A 23,426-nucleotide genomic window follows, 5' to 3' on the forward strand; every position below is an offset into this window, starting at 1 on the left:
GGGAAGGAGTTGTCATCTGGTCTGCTTACCTGTCGTGGCACAGGCTGCAGTGGTACCCACTCATGGCTGTGTACAGGGACCCTGCCCTGGGTGGGTGGCTCTGCCCTGGCGCCAGACACAGTTAAGTGTGGGATCATGTAGGTCTTGCGGACAAGCAATCTGCAGATCTGCTCTTGTTCTCCCAGCAGGGTCTTGGATTTCGGGTGTGTTTTATTGAGACAGATGCGTGGGAGGCAGACCTGGGCTTTAGGGACATTGCGGTGGATAAGTCATACTAAGACTTGGTGTCGCTCCAAAAGTGTGAGGGGAAAAAAATATTTCTGTATATGTGATTTCTGAAACCTTGCTTTCTGTCTATCTTTCCTCTGATTAGAAATATAGAAGAGAAGTTTGATCTGTGTTCTTTCTCTCCTTTTCAGGTGCTGGCTTTTCTCCACAGCCTCTTTACTTATAACAACCTGACAGTTGAGCTCACACAGGATTTCCTCCCTTATAAACAGCAGCTTCAGCTCAGCCTGCAGAATGTGAGTTCCTGCCCAGCTGAAGTATTTTTTGCATGTGACTTCTATTCTTATTTGTATTTAAACGCCTCTGGTGGCAAGGCTTTTCCATGCAAAACAGAATGTCCATGTTTGCATTGTGGGAGGTGCAGATAAAGTTATTTCCTCCTCAGTTCCCATGTATTTTCTCCTCTCCTGCACAAGAGAATCTGCAGGTGCTGTTACAGTGGTTTTCTATGTCTAGAAGGGGCTATTGCAATTGTATCATTTAACCATGTGCATAAACAAGCCTGAGAATTTCTTCCAACTTCGTGAGATCAAAATTGTACATGTCTTTTAAAAAGGCCTCCAATCTTGATCTTAATGGTATCGGCTTACTTCATGCTTTGGTAAGCTCCTCTGCGGGCTAAGTATACTCATGGTGTAAAATATCTGTGTCCTGTTTCATTTATCCTCAGAGTTTCATGGCTGGCCCTCATTACCATGAAACAACAGCCATAAATCTGTGCCAAGCTGAGTTTGCTGCTGGCTTGTTAATTTGTCTAACTAAGTGTTGTTCCATAAAAATGCCTTGATTTTGTACCCTGTGTTGGCGTGACTCTTTAAAAATTATTTCATGCCAAGCAGTGTAGCATGATCTTTTGAGGAAGTTTTGTAGGAGAATACACCCATTACCTAAACAATGGTGTGAAGAGGAGTTCAGGTGCTTCCTTCTGCTCCACCTACCCTTAAAATGTGCTAAGTTCCTTTTACTAAAGAACAAGTGTCCTCCCAAGTCATGACTCCTCAACATAAATTCCATGCATGGCATGTTAAACCTTGTCTATTCAAGCATCTTTAAGAGTCCAGTTGTTCTTCTAGCTGAAGTTTTCATGTGAATTTGTGGAGTGGCTTCTGCATTTTGTACATTGCGAATTGACTCATTTGTGCCAGAGCACTTAAAATTTGACTAGGAATACCTGAAGCTCGCTCTTCACTCATGTTCAAATGTGCTTCCTTTTGTTTTCTTTTAACAGACAAGGAATCATTTTTCCAGCACACGAGAGGAGCTGGAAGACCTGAAGAAGAGGATGAAGGAAGCCCCCCTAACCTGCAAGCTACCTGGGCAGCCAACCATTGAGGGCTATCTGTACACTCAGGAGAAATGTAATGGCTTTTATATGCACCTGAATGTGTTAAAGAACATGTAAGCCTGGGCTGCCCTGCTCACAGCCCCACTGCATGGGCTGCACTCAGCTCCCATGCCCAAGCCAGCTTTAGCTGCAGTGGCACTGTGGTCTGTGCTGCATGGGGTGTCACCGCCTGCCAGTGCCCGGGGAATCACCGGCACCTTTAGCTGCCAGCTTTCCCAGCGGTGGCACAGAGCTTTCTCTGGGTTACATGAGCCATGTAAGCAAAGAGCTAATTGCCCTGCACTCAAATTAGATGAGATTTATTGCTCCATTGTAGTGCTGGAGAGACCAGAGCTCTGGCAGATTGCACCGTGGCTGCATTTTATCATAACTAATCTGGTGTCCTGCCCAGTTTCCCTCTCGCAGCATCTCCGAGGGCATCTGAGCACAGCTGAAGTGTTAACCGGCACTGAGAGTTAAGCTGCTGAGAGCAAAACCTGTGATTCTGTGCAGAATCAAATCAAATTCAGTCTTCTACAGGTACTTGCTATAGCTTTCCGTGGTCATGCAGGCATGAACACTCGGAACAAAAGCCTGTGTGCAGAGCTGTGGCCTCTGAGCCTACAAACAACTTTGTGAGCAATTAATTTTTAGATTATATATACAAATGTATTTATACATACATTTGTATGTATGTTTATCTTGCTTTTAAAACACATAGACAGTAATTTTAGACCACAAATGCTGCATGTTCCTGCATTCTGATAACTGATTGCTGCCTCTATGTTTCCCCTATAAATTGAGTATGAAGAAAGCTGTTCCTCCTGACAGCTGCAACTTAGAAACAAATCAGAGAAAAAACAACAGTTAAAATATTTCATATAAAGGGGTTCAGGTAAGAGAACAAAAAAAAGTGACAATAAATCTAGTGTGATAGAAGTAGGAACTTTAGAGTGTTTTAAAGGTGCTGTTGTCTTTACTACCAAGTTTTCATCAACAGGAAAAAATAGTGGCTTCTGTGTGAAACAAGCATTCCAGACACGTAGGATCCTGCCAGTGTAGGTCTTGGCTGGACTTGGCCAAACGATCTTGGCTTGAGACCAGAGTCCCACAAATGCCCTTTCACCAGCAGCACTGTGGGAGGGTGCTGGAGGCAGTTGCTGCCCTGTGTTCCTCTCCTCCTCCTGCCCCTCTGGCTCCTCCTGGCTCTTGCCAGTGGAGACGATGGCGAGGGAGGTGTCCCTGTGGGGTTGGCAGTGTCCGTCTGTCCCCAGAGAAGTGCAGACGTGGGAAATGCCAGCCATGCCTTGCCAACCGCATCCAACTAATGCACAGTCTCTGACTCCAGCTTCCCGTGTGTTCCTGCAGGGGCGCTGGGCATCTCCTGGGTGAAATATTACTGCCAGTACGAAAAAGAGGCAAAAACCTTACGGATGACACCCATTGACCAGAAGCCTGGAGCTAAGCAAGTGAGTTGGTTTCTTGGAAAGATGTCTGCAAACATTGACCCAGCCATCAGGTCTCACCTTCAATCTGCCCACGTCATCTCTTTCCGTAAGCAAATAGACATACAAGTGCCATGTCCAGGGCAGTAGAGGTCAGTCCCGTTGTTGGCAGAAGTTGTCCAGCAGCGCTGTTTTTCAAGATGTGCTGGTAGTGGGCCGAGTCCTGAGGAAGCAGCTGTGGAAGGGCCTCAGGCCACGGGGTAGAGGGGTGGGCTTCATGTCCCCCCCCGCCTGGCCGCACAGGCAGTTGTTTTGGTGTGACCTCAAAGAAGCACTTCTGTGAATAGAAGTTTCACCTCCCTCTCTCCCAAATGAATAGAAGTCCTGCAGGATTTGGCAGTGGAGATGCATGTTCATGTAACGTGAGCATTATTCAGACAGTGGTGACTTGCAGGTTTGTCTAGTGTGAAATTTCTGCCATTCTAGACAAGCTAATTTTGATATTTATCCATGCAAATGGGCAGTGAACCTGCAGCCTTGTTTGCACATAGCCCTCTGGCAAGTACTTGAATTACTCAAGTTATTAGATGAGCTCTTCCAAAAGCAGTATTTCTCTGCATGTTCACACAGTCACTGGTTTGTGATTTTGATTTCTGTTCTCAGAACTGGGTATATGTGGGTGGGACTGGTGTTAGAAACGGAGTTGAGGCCAGCCGTTGCAGCTCTAAACTGCCACAAGGCAATGATCTGGGGAGCTGCTGCTTTCACAAAGTGCTTTGGTTCTCACCAGTGTGTCTAGGAGTTCCCTGCAGTTTCTTAGTGTGACAGAGGAGGGGTAGGATGCCAGCGTGGATGATAGAGTACAGCAAGTTCATCCAGCTGAGTCCACCCACCCTCCTCTGACATGGAGTGACGTCCCACAGGGACTTCCCAGTCAGGCGTGCTGTTCTCCAGTTCGTGATCTCATGGTCTGTTCTTTGGCAGCCCTCTGCACGCTGCAGCAATAAAATAAAATATATTATTTGGAAGCTCTTGGCAGAGACCTTGGCAAAGAAATGTCCAAACTATTGACTGGAGAGATCTATTTTCATCTATGCCATAGACATGTCTAGTAAGGCCAGTTAATGCTGGTAGAAGTCGTAAAAATGTAAATTAGTCCCCTTCCCAAATTCTTGCAGTCTGGTAGTCTGTACCTTTGGGTCATAGCTGGCCACGCAACTGCAAATCCATGATTACAATCAGTGCTCTCAGAAACCCCAACCAACCAGCACAAAACACAGTCAAGAGATACTCATCATGGTGTGTAAGCCAGATGTAATCTTGGAGAAGGCTGTCCTGGGTCTGCTTGATCTGTCTCTGTCAGAGGTCTTGCATCAGTGGTGATGGTCAGGGTGGTTAGTGCGTTCCAGGCTTGCATGCCCAACCCTGGGGTCTGGTTGGTTGTAAGGTGTCCTGAGTGTCTCTTCAGAGTTCCTACAAAGTTGTGGAGATCTCATGGTCATGTTACAAATTGACTCTGCTGTGGAGTATCGCGGCATGAATGCAAAGGGCCAGAGCTCAGCCTCACAGTGCTGGCCTCTTCAGAGCACACCTGTACATTTGGTCAGTTCATGTTCCTTTTCTACAAGTTTTGTGTAAAGCTGTTTGGACCATGAATGCTGTGGGTAATTGATAGTGCTGGTCAACCCTGATAAAAATTAGGACCCAACTGTGTCAGATAGCAGATAAGCATGATCCTGGCGTGAAAGACCAAGCAACTGCCTCATGAGTTTGTATATAGCTGCATCCCTGCTCTGTGGAGGCATATTGTTTGTTGCTGGGATATTTAGCACTTGTTTGCAGGATAGTGCCATGAAGTCTAGAACATTTTGTGACTGAGGGGAAGCCTGGCTCACAAAACCGTTGATCTCTGTCTTTACTGATGGTGGGAAGGACCATCTGTGCTCCCTGATGGTGGGAAGGACCGTCTGTGCTCCTGGTTACCAATGCTATCAGATCAGCAGCGCACCCGCCGGGAGCCTGGTGCTCTGTGGGCAGTGCCATGCTGGGCTGCAGCCTAAGGCTGCTGAGAAACCTGAAATCTTCTCCTGTGTTTCCTTCCTCTAACCCTGGCTTTCACTTTCTCTCCTAGGGCACCTTAGACCTGACACTGAAATCCTGTGTAAGGAGGAAAACTGACTCTATAGACAAGAGGTTTTGTTTTGATATTGAAACTAATGAAAGGTGAGATGCTTAGTGTATTCAAATGATCTCCAAACCCTGTGAACCTGGATGAAATCGCTTTTTGCTGTTTATTAAAAACAACTTCTGTTTCATTTTCCTGCCTGTCGCTGGGTGAACTCTGCACAGGTCTGGGACCATCACACTGCAAGCACTCTCGGAGGCCAATCGGAGGCTGTGGATGGAAGCCATGGACGGGAAGGAGCCGGTGAGTTGGAGCTGCTGCCCAGCCGTGCGTCTAGTGCCGAGCAGTGTCCTCTGCCGGCGGGTCCTGGAGAAGAGCAGTGACACGGCCACTGCCAGGCTCCTTTTCACAGCTTCGGCTTCAGTGCTGTGGCTTACCTGTAATTCAGGCATCAGTGCAGCCACTGCACAGCTGAAATGGGGCTTCATGGCGTTCTGCTCACAGCACAGCTTGTAATGGGGATTTTGCTTTTCCTTCTTCAAAGTTCTGGTGTGTTCCCTAGTTGTGCCAGACAGCTGTGGCCTTGCTGAGTGTGGAACACTCCATATTTCTGCTGCTCACACCTCGCTCTCCAATGTGCAGCAGGTGATTTTGTGTCCGTCCCTGCTCTGAGCGGCATTTGGAAAAGTGAAAGTGGCTGTCCTGCACCCGAGTTTGCCTGCCTTTATGTGCCTGTGGGTGTTTTCTTCCTTCAGTCTAAGCAAAGCACAGACTCCTGCATTTTACCAAATTTCCTTTAAATGGACAGTGTGATGTGCAGTGTGGGAAACCCCATTCCTGGCAGCTCCCCTTGTCTTTGGAGAGCTGCCTTTCCCTCAGTGGCCTTGGTGAGGAGGGTTGGCAATGAGTGCGCTCGCTGGATGGAGTAGCTTAGAGCTGTGTGGCCGCTGATGCAGAGGTGGGACATGAGAGCAGGGAGATGGGACATTGGCACCTTTCGCAGGACTTTTTCCCTACCTGTTTAAACAGGAAAGGACGTGGGATAATGTGGAGGGTCAGTGTGCTCGTACTGGGCAGCCAGTCATTTAGGGGATGTCTGGGGCTCCTTCGGTTTGCGTGATATTAAGTATGAAGGGGTTTTGATTTTCTGTCAATAGTAGTACCACTGTTTATTATTAACAAAAAAATACAAATTATTTTTGTATGGGATGAAGGAATCTCTTGACACTTGAATTTTTAAAAAGCAAGCAAACGAACAAAAAAGCCATGACCCCTGCGTGCCAGACTGCCCAGCTGCTGTTTTTACAGGGCATCTAAAGGACAAATGAAGTTTCCTGTTCAGTTTTTGGGAGAACTCTTTCCTGGAAATAGGTGCTACAGTGAAATGTAGGAAGTCAGCAAAAACTTATTTATTATGTAGATAATGGTATCTTGCTTAACTATAAAATTATGTTTGTTTGGAACATTGTCTTACTGTTTGTGATTGGCTTTGAGTGATTTATGGGGTGCTGCATTTTCTTTTGAAAATAGACATTGAATCTCATTGCATTGTTTTTGTTTCTTCCTCCTCCATTCCCCCCTGCCTTTTTCAGATCTACCACAGTCCCATCACCAAACAGGAAGAAAGTGAGTCATTTCTGTTGCTGTTCCTCAGAGCTGTCGAAGCTGTCTGGAGGTCAGGCAGTGTTTTTCCTTGCAGATACACTTCTCCTGGGTTTCTGCTGAATAGGCTGTGTATTCCCTCCATGTCAGCAGTGTAACTTCTTTTCATCACAGTGTCTGATACTGAGGCCAGATAAGAATGGGTTGCAAATGGTAAAAGTTGTAGATTGCAACGTGCAGTTTCTATTTGGCCGGAACTAGCAGGATGTGGAGTTCAGTTTGCTCCTCTAAACCCCAAAATAACAGGGGAAAAAAGATCAGTGAGAGATTTTGAGGAAATTTCCCTTAGCAAAGATTATAATAGGAAAATAGAGGTGGTATTGAGTTCCCTGGAGCTCCCATCCCACTGCCTCATTCCATGTCTCCCCTTTCACAAGCAGGGTGTTACCCGTACCTGTACAGGTCAGGCTGAGCGTGCACTGCAGTGCTGAGTGTGCTGCCATAGAAAGCTCTGGGGCTTCACTAGCTCGGTGAAAACTTGCATTCTGTATCTTACAGCTTAGTTTTATCAGCTCTTTAATTAGCTGACTTTAATGAGCATAGAGGTAGCATCATCAGAGGCATAAGCATGAAACCTGTTGTTCAACTGTGTTTGTGTGAGATGCTTGGAAAGAATGTACCTCAGTGTTTCACAAAAGTAAATACACTCTATTTTTAATAATTAGAGCTAGAAAGACTTCAAGTCATATCATGCTACTCAGTATTAAGTACTGAGTGGAACTGTGCTTAAGGGTGTCTTAGTCATTCCTATGTTAGAGCTAAGATACATCTGAGCTTTTCATTGCTGTTGCAACAGCAATTCTTTTGCTTAGAATCATTGAAAAATACTTGCTGAAAATACAGAGATTTCATAGGATTCACCCACAGGGCCTGTGCTGTGACTGGAGTTGGTCCAGATGTGTCCAGTGGCTGCTTTTTTTCCAGTAAAATGTTTTACATTAGAAAGATAACCAAAAAACCAAACACCCCTGCTCCCCCCAGATAACCCAAATCCAAAAAGTTCCAAAGCAACAACATCGTGGTCATTTATGAGAAATTAAATATAAATTTTTACACTGAACAAAAAGAAATTTCATATTATGGCTTGGTAGTAGTGTGATTGCAGAAGCTGAAATATGTGTATAGAAAAAAATCCTGACTTTCTACCTGCTTCATGGTGCCTGCCAGACAGGAACAAAGATAGTCTGTGGTTAATTGGCTGGAACAAAAACCTGTGTTCTGCTTTACTCAGCATATCAAGTCGTATTGTTTTTCCTTTTTAATCTAGTCAAGTAGATAAGCAGAAATTAGATGATCCTGTGATGTGGGAGATCACACACAGAGGAAGATATGATGCGTATTTTGCAGTGCTCTGGAAATGGATAATCAATTCTTTATCAAACACAAATTCACATGTGGCAGGACTCTGATTTATACTTTTATTATTAAAAGCAGAAAGGGTGTAGGAAGCAATGCTGTGACTCAAAACAGATTCAAAGGAAGATGAAGAACATATGGAACCAGTAATTTTTTGTCAGGATTTAAAGAGTGCCTGTGTTGTCCTGGAGGGATGTGCACAATGTGGACACACATGTGAACCTGTCTGCGTGGTGGGGCACTGCAGCATTGTCTGCCAAGCAGGGTCTGGGTATGGGCCTTTCCCAGCAGTTTTCCACAGGGAGCTGTGTGCTGGTGCTCAGGCAGCTAACACTGCTTTCCTTGTTTGAAACAGTGGAGCTGAATGAGGTTGGCTTCAAGTTTGTACGGAAGTGCATCAACGCAGTGGAAACAAAAGGTAAGGTGCTCATCCGGACATCAATAGGTGCCACCGTCCTGGTGTTGCTTCCCGTGGACTTGAATTATGTTGTAATTTCTGCAGTACGGTAGTGTTAGTCAATGAAATGAGGCTTTTAACTGAAGGATGCATGTCAGAAGAGCAGAAACCGTGTGCAGTCTGGAATGTTGTTATACCAAATTCAGTTAGGATTGAATTTTCACCTTTATGCTTTTGCATTAATTGAGTTCTCATCTTTGGCTCTGAAAAAACTCGTAAGCCAGGAGAACAGATCTGGAAGTCTCTTTATACTGGGGGGACAGGCAGGGGTTAACTGGGGTACAGAGTCATTCAGACCCATTTTGTTTAAAGCAGCAGGACAGGAGCAGGCTGGTGGGTGGTAGTTCACCCTCTGGTCTTTCATGAAACACCAGCGAGGGCGGAGGTAAATGGCTCCAGAACAGCTGGATCCCCAGGCTGCCACAGGGAAAGGTGGCTGGTTTCATTACCAGAACTCTGGGGCATGTGGCCAGCCAAGCCCCACTGAACTGGGGAGACACAGGGCAGCTGGGACCCTCCTCACAGAGCTGGGCAAATACACAGTTCTGCCTTTGCTAAAATTGGCTAATATTTTCAAAGAATCTGCTTAAATATGTTTGCCTTCTGTGACAATTTGAACAAATTCATGTGAAAGCAGCACTCTTCAGAAGCGCTATATTTAGGCAGGGAGGGCTTGCCAGCTCCAGCATGTATTCCATGCGTCGGCTGTGCTCACCTGGCTGTGACACGGTCCCAGCAAAGTACCCCGGGGCTGTGCGGGTGGCCGTGGCCACCGTGGGTGAGTGGAGCTCCAGGGGAGGCAGTGGTCGGGGGATCCTGGGGCGTAAGCGGTTCTGCTGAGCCAGCACCCCAGCAGCTGGGGACGAGTTCCACTAGATGGGGCTTGTGGACTTCCCACCAGCTGGGCAGACCCTTGGCTAAGGCTCTTTGGTTTTCTCCTGCGCAGGAATTACTACGGAGGGCGTCTACCGGACTGTTGGCAGCAATATTCAGGTGCAGAAATTGCTGAATGCCTTTTTTGGTAAGAATTAATTATTTCATGCAACTATTGTCCTGCTTTTGTATTGTTTCAGAGAGAGAGGATTGGGTTTCACAGTGAGCAACATCCAGCATGGTTTTTGGTCCCTGTGGCCCCCGCCTCATGGCACATCTTCCCCATCTTTTCTCGGCTTTTTTCTGCAACCCGTTCTAGTGCCTCTCCCTTCAAACTGCATCTGTTCGTTGGTGGTGCAACCTGCATTTTAAGTGAGCAGCAGGAAAGCAGTGACCCTAGAGCAGTGGTATAGAGCCTTCTCCCATCGTATGCTAAAAATATTCAGGCATTTTGGAGTCACACATTCCTGTCACAGGGCTGGGAAGCAGGATGTCAGCCTAGGAGAGGGAGACCTCGCCCCCTCCCCCACTGCTGGCAGCCCCTCCTGCGGCGCTGCTGCCAGGGAACTCGCCTGGCTTATGCTGTTCCTGGGGAGGTGCCATGGCCCTGCACGGCCACCCCCTACACCAGGCCCCGCAGGCCAGCACAGGGGGGGACCCTCTTCCTCTGTGGGATATGGAGGAGAGCTGGGAAGGCAACCTCTACAGGGAGGCCTTTACCTTGATTTGTTTTCACCGAGAAGGACTGGGATACCTCACCGTATGCAATGTATACGTTAGCAAGTCAATGTATGAATTTCTGCTGTAAGCCTGTCTGTGCACTGAATCCTTGTGTTTAATGCAAGCATGTAAATTGGTGGGTAGTCTTTGCATTCGAAATGGTTAATTCCCTGCAGCAGGCTATGGGGCTCAGCAGTGTGCTCCGGGCTGGGACAGGCGCTCCCAGGCTGGGACCTGGCCGAGGCCATTGTGCCCCTGCCTGGTGGCACGTGTGGGCCAGGGCAGGCTGCCAGCCTTATAGGTGAGCCCCAGGGGTCGGCCTCCTGCATGCCCATGGCCCTTCACTGTCCCTGCCCACGGGGCTGGAGCACGGGGCAGAAAGTACATTAATGTTAATAGCTGGGTGCCTCAGGCTGGCACCAGCCCCCTGCACAGGCATTTGATATTAATATATTCAAAGGCTTTTACTTTATTTTTTACTATTGTTTACTATTGCTTTTACTTCTGTTACTGTTTATTAAAACGGCTGGTTTGTGCTGACATAGCTGCACCAGTTCCCATGGAGCTGCAACTTGAGGCAGCTATCTGGTTACATTTGCCTGATGACTCATTACGTAGCCTAAGTTTTTAGTGCTTCTTGATTCTCACCCTCCCTGTGAGTTGTTCAGATGATGAAACCACAGAACTACCCTGCCAGTGAGTGGCTTTTCGTTTTATTTATATGCGTTGGTCTGGTTGACCACTTGCCACCCCACCGTGTATGAACTCAGGATGGAAAGTCCAACAACACAGAAATAACTGCTGCAGAAGGATTTCATCCTAAAATTCAGTTAGGAGATAGATTATTTTTTTTTAGTATTTTTTTGTCTCTCTAATCCTATTTATTTTTCAAAACAAATCATGCCGTTTATTTCTTTGGTACAGCTGCTCCCCATCCTTCAGCCATGTCCTTTACTTCATCGTACCACAGAAATGATGTGGTGGTTAGTGAGAGTAGGCAGGAGCAAAGTGTACTTCTGTGGTGTTGTGCCTCCACCTCTGAGCTCCCTTCTCTCCATGCAGTGAGAGGGAATGTTTCCAGAACAGCTTTCAGGGGAGCAGCTGTGAAGGAGGGATTGGAGATAGACATTTAGATTACTTTGGATATCAGAAAGCTTGTCTTGGATCTGTTGAAATGTGTCGTTTCTGCCAGCCTTGGCTGCGCTGGAAAAAACAAACTACAGAGTAAGTCCTCACTAACTTTTCACCACTGCTTAAATTTTACCTTCTGCTTCTTCCTTTGTCCCTAGTTAGCATTGCTCCTCAGCCTTCCAAAATACTGACACTGGTACTGTTGTTGTGCTTTCCCCAACTGCGAGAATCAGCAGCTTTCTTCGTGCACTGCTATAGCTTTGTTTGTCCCCAGAGGATACCCTGCCTGAGAGCATGCTATTTATTAACAGCCTCAAAATGGACCTTCTTCTAAAGCCATTTTGTTCTTCTTCCAGATCCAAAATGTCCAGGGGATGTGGATCTCCAAAGCGGTGATTGGGACATCAAGACAATTACCAGCTCACTGAAGTTTTATCTCAGGTAGCACTGCAGGTCACACCAGCCCCGAGTGGGCAAAGGAGCTTGAGGCTTGATCTAGTGAAAAGCAGGGTGAACTGCCAGTTGTTAACATCTGGCTGTTGGAAGGGGCAAAGAAGTGACAAAGGCTTTGGGGAGAGGAATGGAATTTTAAAAAATTTTTAAAACTTACAAGAAATAAGCCTGTTGCAGAAACCCCACATCCTATGGAGAAAGCTGTTCAAATAATACTGACTGCGGTGGGAGGGAGATGCCCCTGGGAAACAGTGGTGCTGGAGGGCAAGCTGGTTTGTCTGTTGGTCTTTCGAGATCAGTTGCAAGTGGGTTGCGCTGCCCAGCCAGAGCTCAGTTTTCTTTCTGGTTATTGCAGGAACCTGTCTGAACCCGTCATGACATACAAGCTCCACAAAGAATTGGTCCTGGCTGCCAGTAAGTCCCACAGCTGCCCTGTTCACGGCCCCGAGCCCTGCCTTCCCCAGCCAGGGTACCTCAGAATCACTTGACAGAGCTCTGCCAGCCTGACACTGGGGTGCCCGGCCTTATTCTCCGGGTGGAAAGAGTGACCCTGTCTTCTGAGTGCTTGATCGTGCAAGGGTGGTGGTATTCCTTCCCTTCTTTCCTTTGCTTTTTCAGTTCTCTTCCCTCTTAACAGGTTTTCACGCTCTTGGAGAGAGCCAGGGGATGTCAGCTAACCTGAAGTCAGCACAAGTGGCCCAGAAGAATTGTTTCTTGACAGTATTAATGTATTTATTTTAAAACCTGTGAGGGAATGGGATGTGCTGTTGACAAGCAGATAGATAGGTGCTCCCTATAGGTCATGAAATTTGTCCTGGGATGTTGAATCCGAAGTGTCTACCAGTACATGAAAGACATTTTTCTGCTGCAGCTCTTGGAACTGAGCTACAGCCAGTATTGACAGAGGTTAGCCAGGTAACATGGGTATGCTGACAGCACCTCGCCTGTGCTAAACTGTCCAGTCGTTGGCTGTCCTGTTAAGACCATTTCAAATAAGCCATGATAATTCTGAACTGGCTACATCCTCAGAGCATGTGGAGAGCAAGCATTGCTGAGATGGAGACAAGGGATACAGGCAGCCGATCCTTTCCCTCAGCCTGAGAGTACTGGCATTTGGAAATTTATGGCACACTCAGAAACACTTTGGATTAAACCATAATTCACACCCCCACACCTCCTTGAAGTCAACAGAAGGGTAGGAGAGTGCCTGCCTCTCTTCGGTTCAGACTTTTGGAGAATTAACAGCACCTATTCTTTCTTGGAAAGGAAATTTTTCTACCACCCGCTGGTTGTGCTCCAGCCCAAGATTTATTAGTTTCAGAACTGGTTAAACCAATGATGGCTGGGGTATGTGCAAAACCATAATCCCTTTCCTACCCTTCCTCAGGAACTTGCACCAGTAAGCTTCCCAGCTACCAAGCTCTCACATTATTCTTTTCATGCAGAGTATTTTATTGGTTCTTGATTATTTATGCTTCTAAAAGTGACCTCTTTGGGTCAGGTTTTTTCCCTGCAGGACACTTTCCTGTGTTGTTTGGTGTTACAGCTATCTGGGCTGATAAGATACCCAGCAGAGAGGCCATGCGTTCCCCAGGTGTGCTGGTGTGCAGGGCAAGGGTGCAAAGGGGAGTACTCGGCCATGCCCAGCCTGTTTCCCCAGCCATGCTCAGAGGCAGAATGTGACCCTGAGCTCCCTTTCAAGATTCATTTCTTCTTCTTTCCGCTTCATTTTGTTTCTGACAATGATTGCCCTGTTGCTATGTAATCTCATTTTCCTCTGCTTCCCATTGTGGGGTTTGGCCAGACAGCCCTACGTTACAGAAGGAACAGCTCCCACAGATTTTCTTTGGCTTTTATCTTTCTCTTACGTATTTACTTCGAAAGCGGTGGGCAAAAACTTTTATTTGTGTTACTTCTTTCCAGAATCTGAGAACCTGGATTACAGGCTGGGAGCCATTCATGCACTGGTCTATAAACTACCTGACAAGAACAGAGAGATGTTAGAGCTCCTCATACAACACCTTGTCAAGTAAGCAGACTTTTTTTCTCTAAAGCCAAAGTAAGTGGAATAATGGAATCAGAAGAACAAGCCTCTTTTTCTGGTAGATTTGCAAAATTGTATCCACCAAGTCCCCTTAGGGGTTTACATCTGGAATGCACAAATGGTATGCTTCTCCTTGCTACCCACTGCATTAAATGATGCTTCTTTTTCTAATTGCCACTTTCATCCCCTTCTGACACACACCAGGCAGGAAATAATTTTAAAATTAGAATACCTCTGGCAGCAGAGCTATAAATTGTCACCTCTCACTCCAATTCATGACAACATTGTCTGGCAGTTGGGAACAGCTGTAGGACCTGTGCACATGGGCTGAATATGAAGTGTGCTTTGGTTTTGTCTCCAGCTGTATCGATTCAGTGTCCTGAGCCCTCAGAGCAGCCTGAAGGCTTAAGCATGTCAGTCTGCTTTCGTACAAGTGTGTTGGCAGTGGATGCTTAGTGGCACTGAGCAGTGCTGCTTCCATGTGCTTCTGCCACTGAGCCACTGAAAAAGTCTGTTACTTGATGATAATGGCAGCAGCACTGCATTGGGAAATGGGTGTTTTCCTGCCTCCTTGTCACGGCAAATGTGAAGGCTCAGTGTGAAAGCTCTGCCCTCTCCACCTCGGGGAGGAGCACAGGCGCAGCAGGGACAGCGGCTTGTGACAAGCTATGCTGAAGCTCAAAAGCAAGGGAGCAATCTGTGTGCAGGTCAGGGAAGACCAGGGCTTGCTTTGGACCCTTGGAGAAGTCATTTTCAAAACTGGACTGTTGCAGAAATAAGCAGGGCTGAGCTGGGATTGTCACACCCTGACACTTGAAGGCGAGTGCTTGGCCCTCGGTGTCATGACCTTTCTTTGGGGTGAGGAGGGCTGGCCGGGGCATCCTGCCTGCAGTCCGGTTTCAGCCTCTCGTGAACATGTTTATGTGGTTTTTTAGAAACCTTTCTGCGTAAGTGGCAGAGCTGAGAGTGTCTGGCATGCAATCCAATGAAGCCAATGCTGTACTTGCAGTCACTGTGTTTATTCCTTAAAGTGTTTATACTTAAAATTCTGTTCCCTCTGGCCTTCATGTTGACAAAACCCTCTTTAACACCAGAGCTACAGAACAAACGCAGAATTCATTACATGTCAGCATCAGAGTCTCTCTCCTCTTGGTCCAGTTTTGGAAAGAGGTAGTGCTCACCTAGGTGGTTAGTACTTCAGTCAAAAATTGGTGCTGCTCCACAGACTTGCTCGTTCTTGCAGAGGTTGAAGGCTGCTGGACAGGGAGAGCTCTGTTCTCTGAAAACGGTGGTCCCTTAAGAAAGAAGATGCTGTGTAGAGATTTATTGAAAACCTCCAAAGTGTGCTTCCTATGTTCAGTCTTCCTCCAGAGGGAGGAAAAATTAAAGCCAAAAGTCAGTTCTGGATAAATGGGATATTCCAATTTAAATAATCCATTTTGATGTATGTGTTGGTGCAGGTGACTTTTGATTGCAGTGTTAAAAGAGAGCTATGAGAGGGAAGGTTTCAAATAAAAATGCTGTCAGCATCTTCTCTCCCAAAGAGTTGTCCTAGCCAAACGTGAGTGCCGTAGCTAGAGACATGCTTTGTCTCTGGTAGGGTTGGGAAACAAATTCTCCTGAAACAAAATGAAGAAAATGGAATGACTAATAGTTACTGTATCCTTTTTTTTATTTATTAGATATCTGTTTGGAAAAAAACCAAACCAAACCAAAACCTGATCCTACTTTCCCTTCTCTCCACAGCGTATGTGAGCACAGCCGAGAGAATCTGATGTCACCGTCTAACATGGGAGTGATATTTGGACCTACCCTCATGCGAGCGCAGGAGGACACTGTGGCAGCGATGATGAACATCAAGTTCCAAAACATAGTAGTTGAGATCCTCATCGAGCACTTTGGGAAGGTACAGGTGGCAGCCCCGAGCCTCCCCATGCCTCCACACAGCTCCAGCATGCTTCTGCAGACTGTTGCTGTGGCAACGATGGAGAGCTCTGGCTCCTTTTTCTGGAGCCCCCGTGGGGACTGGTATTTTTTTACATAATACACTGTTCTGAAATGTTTCAGAAGGAAACAAAAAGTGTAGCAGATAATGTTCCTCACTGTTGCCTTTAGCTAGTTTAGCCTGGGTCTAGGAGATTTTTGCTTTTCTTTTTAAATAAGAGGAGTCTTTACTGGGAAAAATAAATATATTCTATATGCCTAGACATTGCAGGACTTCATGCTTTCCTTTGTTGAAGACAGTAGCTAGACTAGAGCATAACTGGTTTCAACGGGCACAGTCTAAGATGAGACTCTGTACGACTATTAATGCAGGGGGAAACAAACCCAAAGCAGACAAGTATTAAAAGGTTGATGACAGCAATTGAGCTGTACATATGATCTTCTCAGATCCAGGAGTAGGGATGGCCTGGACAGGCCTGGGGAGGGGAGCTGGGGTGGACCTGACAGAGAAGACTTCAGCAGGCGGCCAGTGCCTGTTGTGTTGGAGCAGTGCACCCTGGCCAGGCTCCAGAAGCATTTTCATTTCATGGGATTTTTTCTGAATATTTTTATCTGAGAGTGTTGCCTAAATGCCTGGCCTGGATTAGTCTTGCTGTGGTAGGTGCTGAAGATTCACATGTAGACAACAGCTTTTTGTCGTGTGGCATTTTGTCTCCTGATGGAAAGCAGATTATTCCGCTCTTTTCTGTATTAGCACTTTCTCCTTGTGGTATCTGATATAATTGTTTAGGGTTTTCAGGGTGGCTGGAGGATTATAGAGCTGTATGTTAATACTTAAAAACTTGCACAATGTTTGCATTCAGATCAATGTACCAAGAACCAGATTGCTTTCCTGGTAACAGCACTAAGTCTGAAGGAGTGAGTTTTGTCCTTCAGCTTTTCATAATACTTTACATTATGAAGTGGCCAAATGATCTCTTATGTCTTAGAGGTAGGGCAAGTTTGAAGCCATCCTTTAAAGGATGTTGTCTGCTGTGAGGAGGTTGGGGTAGCGCTCCCAGCAGACAGGGCAGCACACATGCAGAAGTGAAGCTCCCTTTTCAGGAAAGGAAGAGGAGGCTGAAGCTGAAAGAGCAAGGCTCTTGCAAAAGTGGATGTGGAGTGAGAGCAACCAAACAGGGACCAGATGGGTGGTGGCAGAGTCGGTTGTGGTGCTGAAGATCGAAACCAGAAGCAGGATGAAAGAGTTCAGAGAATTTTGAGTAACCACACCAGAAGGTAATGAAAATCACAAGCCTGTTTTATTTGCAGGTCTCTGAACGCTTTTATTAAGTTCCCACAGGAAAACAGTGAATTGTTTGTGTGCTGGGATCCTTGCACAATTTGCTCTAGAACGAGCCTCTGTCCTCCCTTCTTGTACGGCCTGCAGTGCAGGCAGTCAACACTATTTACACTGCTGCCTCTAAGACCTGAAATTAAATCTTTAATTAAGCCAGATATCTTTACTTCTTTTAATTTCTTCAGCGATAAGGTTAAGTTAGTAAGATTTATTAGATTGAGCTTGTAAGTTCAGCATCAAGAGCTGAAAGTGTCTTCAGCTCACACATGAGCAAACACTAAATGAATCTGGAGGAGGAGGGGGATGTGGTTTATATGGTGCAATATGAACTCTTTGTGGATAATTACTGTTTCCACAGCTTATATTTCAGTGTCCTGGTTAAATTAAAAGTTGTTCATTCTGGAAACGCCTTTTTCACTGCACAAACCTTCTAAAAATGAGGGTCTGTCAATATCTATGTACTTTCAAGTTGTTTAACTTGGATTTTCATTTAGAAGGCAGAAGCAAAGCAGAGGCTGCACCCACATCTTAAAAAGAGTGGTTTGCAGTGGGTTTTAGCATGGGTTTCAGAGTTGAAGAGCATCTCATGAAAATGGCATTTTGTGGTACCTGTATAAGCATCCATAGGGAACTTAACACTTCTTTTTCTTTAAAAAGCAATGTTAGATTCTTGTCAGTATGTAGGGATGAGGTTGATGTTTCTAAAAAATTTGTCCTGGTGCAGGTAATTCTTTGCTATTCTAATTACACATGAGCTTCTGCTTTTAAATCACGAGCTATTGATGTCATAGCAGATTCTTCTGAATCCAGGCAGGGAGAGTGCACCAGACCTTGTATTCTGGAGTGGAGAAAACATGCTGCCCATGCAAAGGGCAGAGCCCCTGTTGGCATTAAACATCAGCAGCCATGGTGTGTCACCAAATAGTACAAGAAAAGCAGTGAAATGACCAGATTGGGATTTGTTACTCACCTGGGTCTTTGCTCTGGATCTGTTGTTTCTCCTCTTTTCATGCCAAGTAGGGCAGACTACATCAGGAGCAAAGCCTGAGTACCAGCCCACGGTATTTATACCAAGCCTGCTGAGTGGAAGCCTGGGCAGACTATGGATGCAGTTTAGGTCTGACCTTGCCCCTGTACTGCCCAGGGGAGGGAGGTATGGGGAGCCCAGCTGCTGGTGCCCACCCTCACCGTGGTAGACACTACCTGGTCTTGGGGATCAAAAAGGTTAGAGTGGAGGCATATTTTTCTGTCTCATCCCCCATCTTGATATCCCAGAACTGCTCTTTGGCTGGGAGAGGAGAGAATAAGCTTTTGGTTTGAATTACAAAAATTGTGTACTTAATCAAATCCGAATGTTAAATTTCTTGATTTTAATTTTTTCCTGGGTGACACAGTAAAATTGTTCTTCCATAACAAAGCATGCAGTGAGGGAGCGATGACCCTGCCCATCAGTGAGTCTGGCACTGGCTCTTGTCCTCTGGGCTTGAGCCATCTCCTGCCAGCAGCTGGGAAGGGACCAGCTCTATGTTCTCCCAGGATGGGAAGTGCAGCCTCGGGTCTCGGCAGCTTGTGCTACCCCATCTGTAGGAACTCGCTTTTTAAAAGCCTAATATAAATTCAGTTAATATCCATGGGAGAAACACAAGAGCAGTTGGTTTGGGGCCTTAATGTGGTGTTTCAAATGTTCAAGAAACTGTCCAGAGGCTTAATTCTTTTTCAGCTCTTAAAAAAAGCACTAACATAAATAAGGGCCTCTAAATTAAACCCAAATAGGTGCCATGTGACCAGTGAGAAAAGGAGATAAAACTCCTTAGCAGCATTGGTTTTATGCCAGTATTTCACGCAAGGTACTTTCGTAGTGCCCCACACTGCATTGCAAGCCAAGAGCTGAAGGTTTTTTTAGTGTTAAATCTAAAACAATGTGGTAGCTTGTTTGGGTGCTTTCAATAGATTGTATCGTCTCACTGGTGTGGAAATCTTGATGTTTCTCAGAAACTGTCAGCTTCAAAGCTTCCTTCGTCTGCTCCAGGATAATTTGCTTCCGTACATTTTGTCTGTATTGGTAATTTTGCTGTGTTATTTATTTGAGTGCTGCAGTGGGTGTGCAAGGTGCAGAGCAGTCAGCCTGTCTGTAGGAAAGCCCATGGTGGGACACAGCTGTAGAGCTGTAACTAAAGCATCAGCCCTGCTCCAGCCCCTTTCTAGCCCCAGCAGCCGAGAGCTGGGTCTTTGCTCCTGGCATGGCTCAACTGCCAAACTCCTCCCCAGAGCCGAGGGACCTGATGACTTTGGGCGCGACTGTGGCTTGCTGTCCTCGGAGGGCTGCCCAACACACCGCTGCGGCGCCTGGCCCAGGGGCGTTCTGAACCGTGTGCTGCTGGAGCCTGGGGGGCCACAGAGAATGTGGTGGTGGTGACCACCAGCCACCTTTGTGCTGGAGGTTGGACCTTCGGTGGGAGGTGAGGCAGCAGCCCCTTCTAGTCAGCCGGGTCACCTAAACATGTCTGCCTCTACAGATCTACTCCGGCCCCCCAGAAGACACCACTGCACCCCCAGTGCCTCCTCCCAGGGTGGCTGCCCGGCGGCACAAGCCCATCACCATTTCCAAACGTCCTCTGAGGGAAAGACCCGTTTTCTTCGGTGCTTCTGTGGAAGAAAGTGGAGGTCAGTCTAGTTCACTACTGCCTTGCCTGACTCTCACCCCTCCTGTTTCTTTTAACACCTTTCCAGGAGCAATGGAGAAACAATAGCAGCACTGCACTTCCCAGGCCGTGAGGTCTGTTGTTCAGTGAGAAAGGAAAGCAAAAAAGTACTCACAAACAGGTTGCATTGTCTCACAACTCAAACTCCATAGAGACTGTTTCTTTTCCTGTTACTCGCAGCATTCTCAGTTAGCTAAACTAAGACTGGTTCTTGCATATGAGAAGTCCAGTGGAGAGGTTTTGTAGCTTCAGAGGCAAAAACGCAAAGTGATGCAAATGCAACTGAGGAGCAGAGTTGGTGGGATGAGAGCAAACATGGCCAGGCTGGGGGTCGCTGCATGGTGCTGGAGTCTTGTCCTGCCAGACCATGTCAGTCCCAAGAGGCTCTGCAGGACTGCCTTAGCTGCTGGCAATTTTACATCCAGAGCAAGAACACTGAAGGACTTTTTCAGGACCCAATGATAGTATTTTCTACGCCTAGTACAAGTCTGCTGTTGAAGTAGATTGTAAGGAAATGCTAAGGCCCTTTTTATCATATTGAAGGGCACATCAATTTAAAATCATGTTTGTCTCTGCACCTGATTTGCTCTAATTGTCTTTGCAAGCTGTGCCCTAGATCACATCATCACCAAAGAGATGAAAAGTCTATCAGAGCTTTGATAATGTTTTAGGCATAATACTACAAGTGTAATTTTTGGCACTGGCAAAACATGATTGATTCAAATTGCTCTTTAAAATCACAGGACTCCTCATGTAGTTAGAGGTGCCTTGCATTTAAATGTTTCTCTGAAGTGGGAGCAGAAACATTTGACTGCACCAAGGCTGCAGGGTGCAGTCAGTTCAGAGCAGTGCCGCTGCATCCTGTGCCTGGGTCTGTAGCACAGCAACAGAGATGAGACAAATGATTTGTGGAGGGATATAAAGGCATGGTACACAACTTCTCAACAGCAAGAGTACTTGAAACTTAAAAGAAACCTATGAGTATATTCTGTGATACTCGGCATTTTTTCAGTTTTCTTTATTCCTCAGTGTCTGTGTGAGCCATGCATTACTTGTGTTTTGCTCAGGGTGAGGATCTGTTGATATCTGCCACACACTTGGTTGTCCCTTGGTGCCGCAGGAGCTGTGCAGCTCTAGGGGAGAGCTCGGCACTGCTGCGGGCAGATACCACCGCACCTCCACACTGCTTCCTAACCTGATGGCTCTCTCTCCCCTTGGCTCTGCAGCAGACCAGCATGCCCAGACCCCCAACGGCAGCATCAGCATCAGCACAGAGGCCCCCAAGCCGCTGCACCGCAGCCGCCTGCCTGCACCGAGGCCCGGGGGGGACGAGCCGGGGCGTCCCCCCACCGAGGGCCGTGCCCCCATGCGTGCTGAGGCAGAGGTGGGGAAGCTGGTGGCCAGGCTGCAGGATGGAGGCGCAAAGCCGCCCAGCAAGGCTGCCAACGGGGTGGTGGCCAGCCCTGCCCTGCGGAACACCACGCTCCAAGCCAAGAGACCAGCTCCTCGGCCAGGGATCTATGGCAAAGAGGGTGAGTGTGTGCCTGGGGCCATGGCTTGTGCTAGCATCCCAGCCGAAGCAAGGCAGGAGTGAAGTGGGCACGGGACTGCAGCCCGAGGGTTTGATCAGGCCTTGGCTTCCTGAGTTGTCCTGTTTTATTTCAGACAGTGGGTACCTTCAGGGTATGGCTTACTGGGGCTGCGGCTGCTGCGGAGCTTCAGAGCAGCCAGCAGAGCCTGGTGCTGGTACCAGTGCTGCCCTTCCCTGCTGAGCCAGGCAAATGTCACCAGTGTCACGAGAAGCAGGCTTTCCATGCTCAGACTAGCTCAGACTAGCTCACTGGACTTAAAAAGTTCAGGCTTGAGTAGCAACATAAGGACCATTAAACCCAAAGCAATTTGTACCCAGTCTAGTCAGCTGTAAGTTCTGGATTGTCAGTGCTCTCCTCAGCAGAGACAAGGAAAATGGCAAAAGTTACTTTCACATTTTTAATTGTTGATAAGTTTTACCTGTCAGGCCCCTGTGATGCAGCTTCTGGCTTACCAAGGCTTTACTGGGAACGTTTGTTTCAATGGTTCATCCATTGGTGTTAAATAATTATAATTATTTGTCTTCTAATAAGCTGTATACAAAGATTTACAACAGGGAGAAATAACTAGTTTGAGGCCAGATCTGAGCTGGCATTGTCCATTTCAGTGGAGGAAGGCAGGTAGGTGTCTGTGTATCTGCGTGTCTGTAGACGTTCTCAGCTACAATGCTGGGGAGCTGTTTGCAGGACAGTACGCGTTGCTGTAACAGCAGTTATGTGGTGCTGAGTTTTATAAAAGACTCAGGACAATGGTAATAATAAAAGATTTATTGCTTTCTGCAATTTGCCAGCTATTCCTGTGCACTTTCTAGTGATTTTCAGATGCTGTCATCCTCTGACAGCTTCACAGTCCTGTATTTAGAAAATAAAATCTAGGCTGTGTTCTTGACGAATTACTCCCATGTGCAATGGAGAGAAAGAAGAAGGGCCCAGCTGGGTAGCACAAACGTCAGATTCATCTAACTGACATTACTTCCTTAATTTAAATTTGTCACATAAATGGTAGGTGGAAATCTGGTTTTGGAAGAGTAAAAAAGCTTTTAAAGTTAGCTTATGCATCAATTGTGTTTAGTGCTTCCGAGTTTTATTGTTTTGCATTATCACACAGAGTGTGCTGACAGCATAATAAAACTGGTTGTGTTGATCCTTGAACATAGATTGTAGAAGAACACTGAAGTAGTAATAAAGTTACATTGCATCTGTGTTAATACTGGCAAAGCAGTGCTAGAACACTGTGTTGAGCTTTTAATGTGCACAGTTTGGGGATAATTTTGAAAAGCTGAAGAAAGCCGGCCTTTTACTCAGAAAATCAAGTTATAGAGCTTACCAAGGAGGAAAATTAGGATCAGAATTTACAAATGCAGGTGTGGAAGAGAGTCAGTTAAGGACTGGTGTTTGAGGTGGTGCGCCAGGTTATAATAAGGTTCAGTAACTAAGGAGTTGACAAAGCCATGGTTAAGTAGCTGCAGCAATTAATAATTTTACCAAAAAAATACCTTTGATTTCTTTCTGATGAGAAAGAGGACTCTCTAGCAGTGGAAATGTCTAAATCAGAAGGGCAGGAACCCTGCTCTTAAGATTATTTTGATCCATATAAACGGTCAGACAAGATCACATCACTTATGGAAATGTGCCCTGGAGGTCTGGGTGCTGGAGGGAAGGTCTGGGGTCGCCATGGGTGTCAGGTAAGGTCTGACACTGATTCCTTATTCACTTAACCCCTGAAGGTCTTCAAGGGTTAAGTGAATAACAACATTGGCCAGATCTTGGGGAAGAAAAGCAGCCAAGGCAGAACTCCTGCGAGCAGAGCAGAAAGCTGGAGGAGAGGACAGATAGTGCCACTGTCTGAGATAAAAGCTCAGAGAAGCAGCGGCCCCAGGCTGCAGGGATCATCAGTTTGTGCTGTTCCTCTCGCTTTTGAAGAGTGGCACTGCACAGGTTTTGCTTAAAACTTGTTATTCCCAGGCAATATCA

General features: G+C 46.5%; 1 protein-coding gene across 3 annotated transcripts in view; it reads left to right on the forward strand.

Annotated features, from left to right (window-relative positions):
- OPHN1 (oligophrenin 1) overlaps window positions 1-23,426 on the forward strand; it is a 68,143-nt gene that overhangs the window by 39,063 nt on the left and 5,654 nt on the right. For 2 of the 3 annotated variants that reach the window (XM_055727827.1, XM_055727830.1), the window contains exons 7-20: window positions 420-524; window positions 1,517-1,646; window positions 2,981-3,081; window positions 5,189-5,280; window positions 5,407-5,485; window positions 6,775-6,808; window positions 8,556-8,618; window positions 9,604-9,678; window positions 11,738-11,822; window positions 12,190-12,248; window positions 13,758-13,863; window positions 15,625-15,784; window positions 19,678-19,825; window positions 21,090-21,395. In XM_055727827.1, coding sequence (XP_055583802.1) covers window positions 420-524; window positions 1,517-1,646; window positions 2,981-3,081; window positions 5,189-5,280; window positions 5,407-5,485; window positions 6,775-6,808; window positions 8,556-8,618; window positions 9,604-9,678; window positions 11,738-11,822; window positions 12,190-12,248; window positions 13,758-13,863; window positions 15,625-15,784; window positions 19,678-19,825; window positions 21,090-21,395 — 1,543 coding nt within the window. The remainder of the gene's footprint in view (window positions 1-419; window positions 525-1,516; window positions 1,647-2,980; window positions 3,082-5,188; window positions 5,281-5,406; window positions 5,486-6,774; window positions 6,809-8,555; window positions 8,619-9,603; window positions 9,679-11,737; window positions 11,823-12,189; window positions 12,249-13,757; window positions 13,864-15,624; window positions 15,785-19,677; window positions 19,826-21,089; window positions 21,396-23,426) is intronic. The other variant, XM_055727828.1, reaches the window with a different exon arrangement.

The sequence above is a fragment of the Falco cherrug genome, chromosome 15 (assembly GCF_023634085.1).
Source record: "Falco cherrug isolate bFalChe1 chromosome 15, bFalChe1.pri, whole genome shotgun sequence".
Taxonomy (NCBI): domain Eukaryota; kingdom Metazoa; phylum Chordata; class Aves; order Falconiformes; family Falconidae; genus Falco; species Falco cherrug.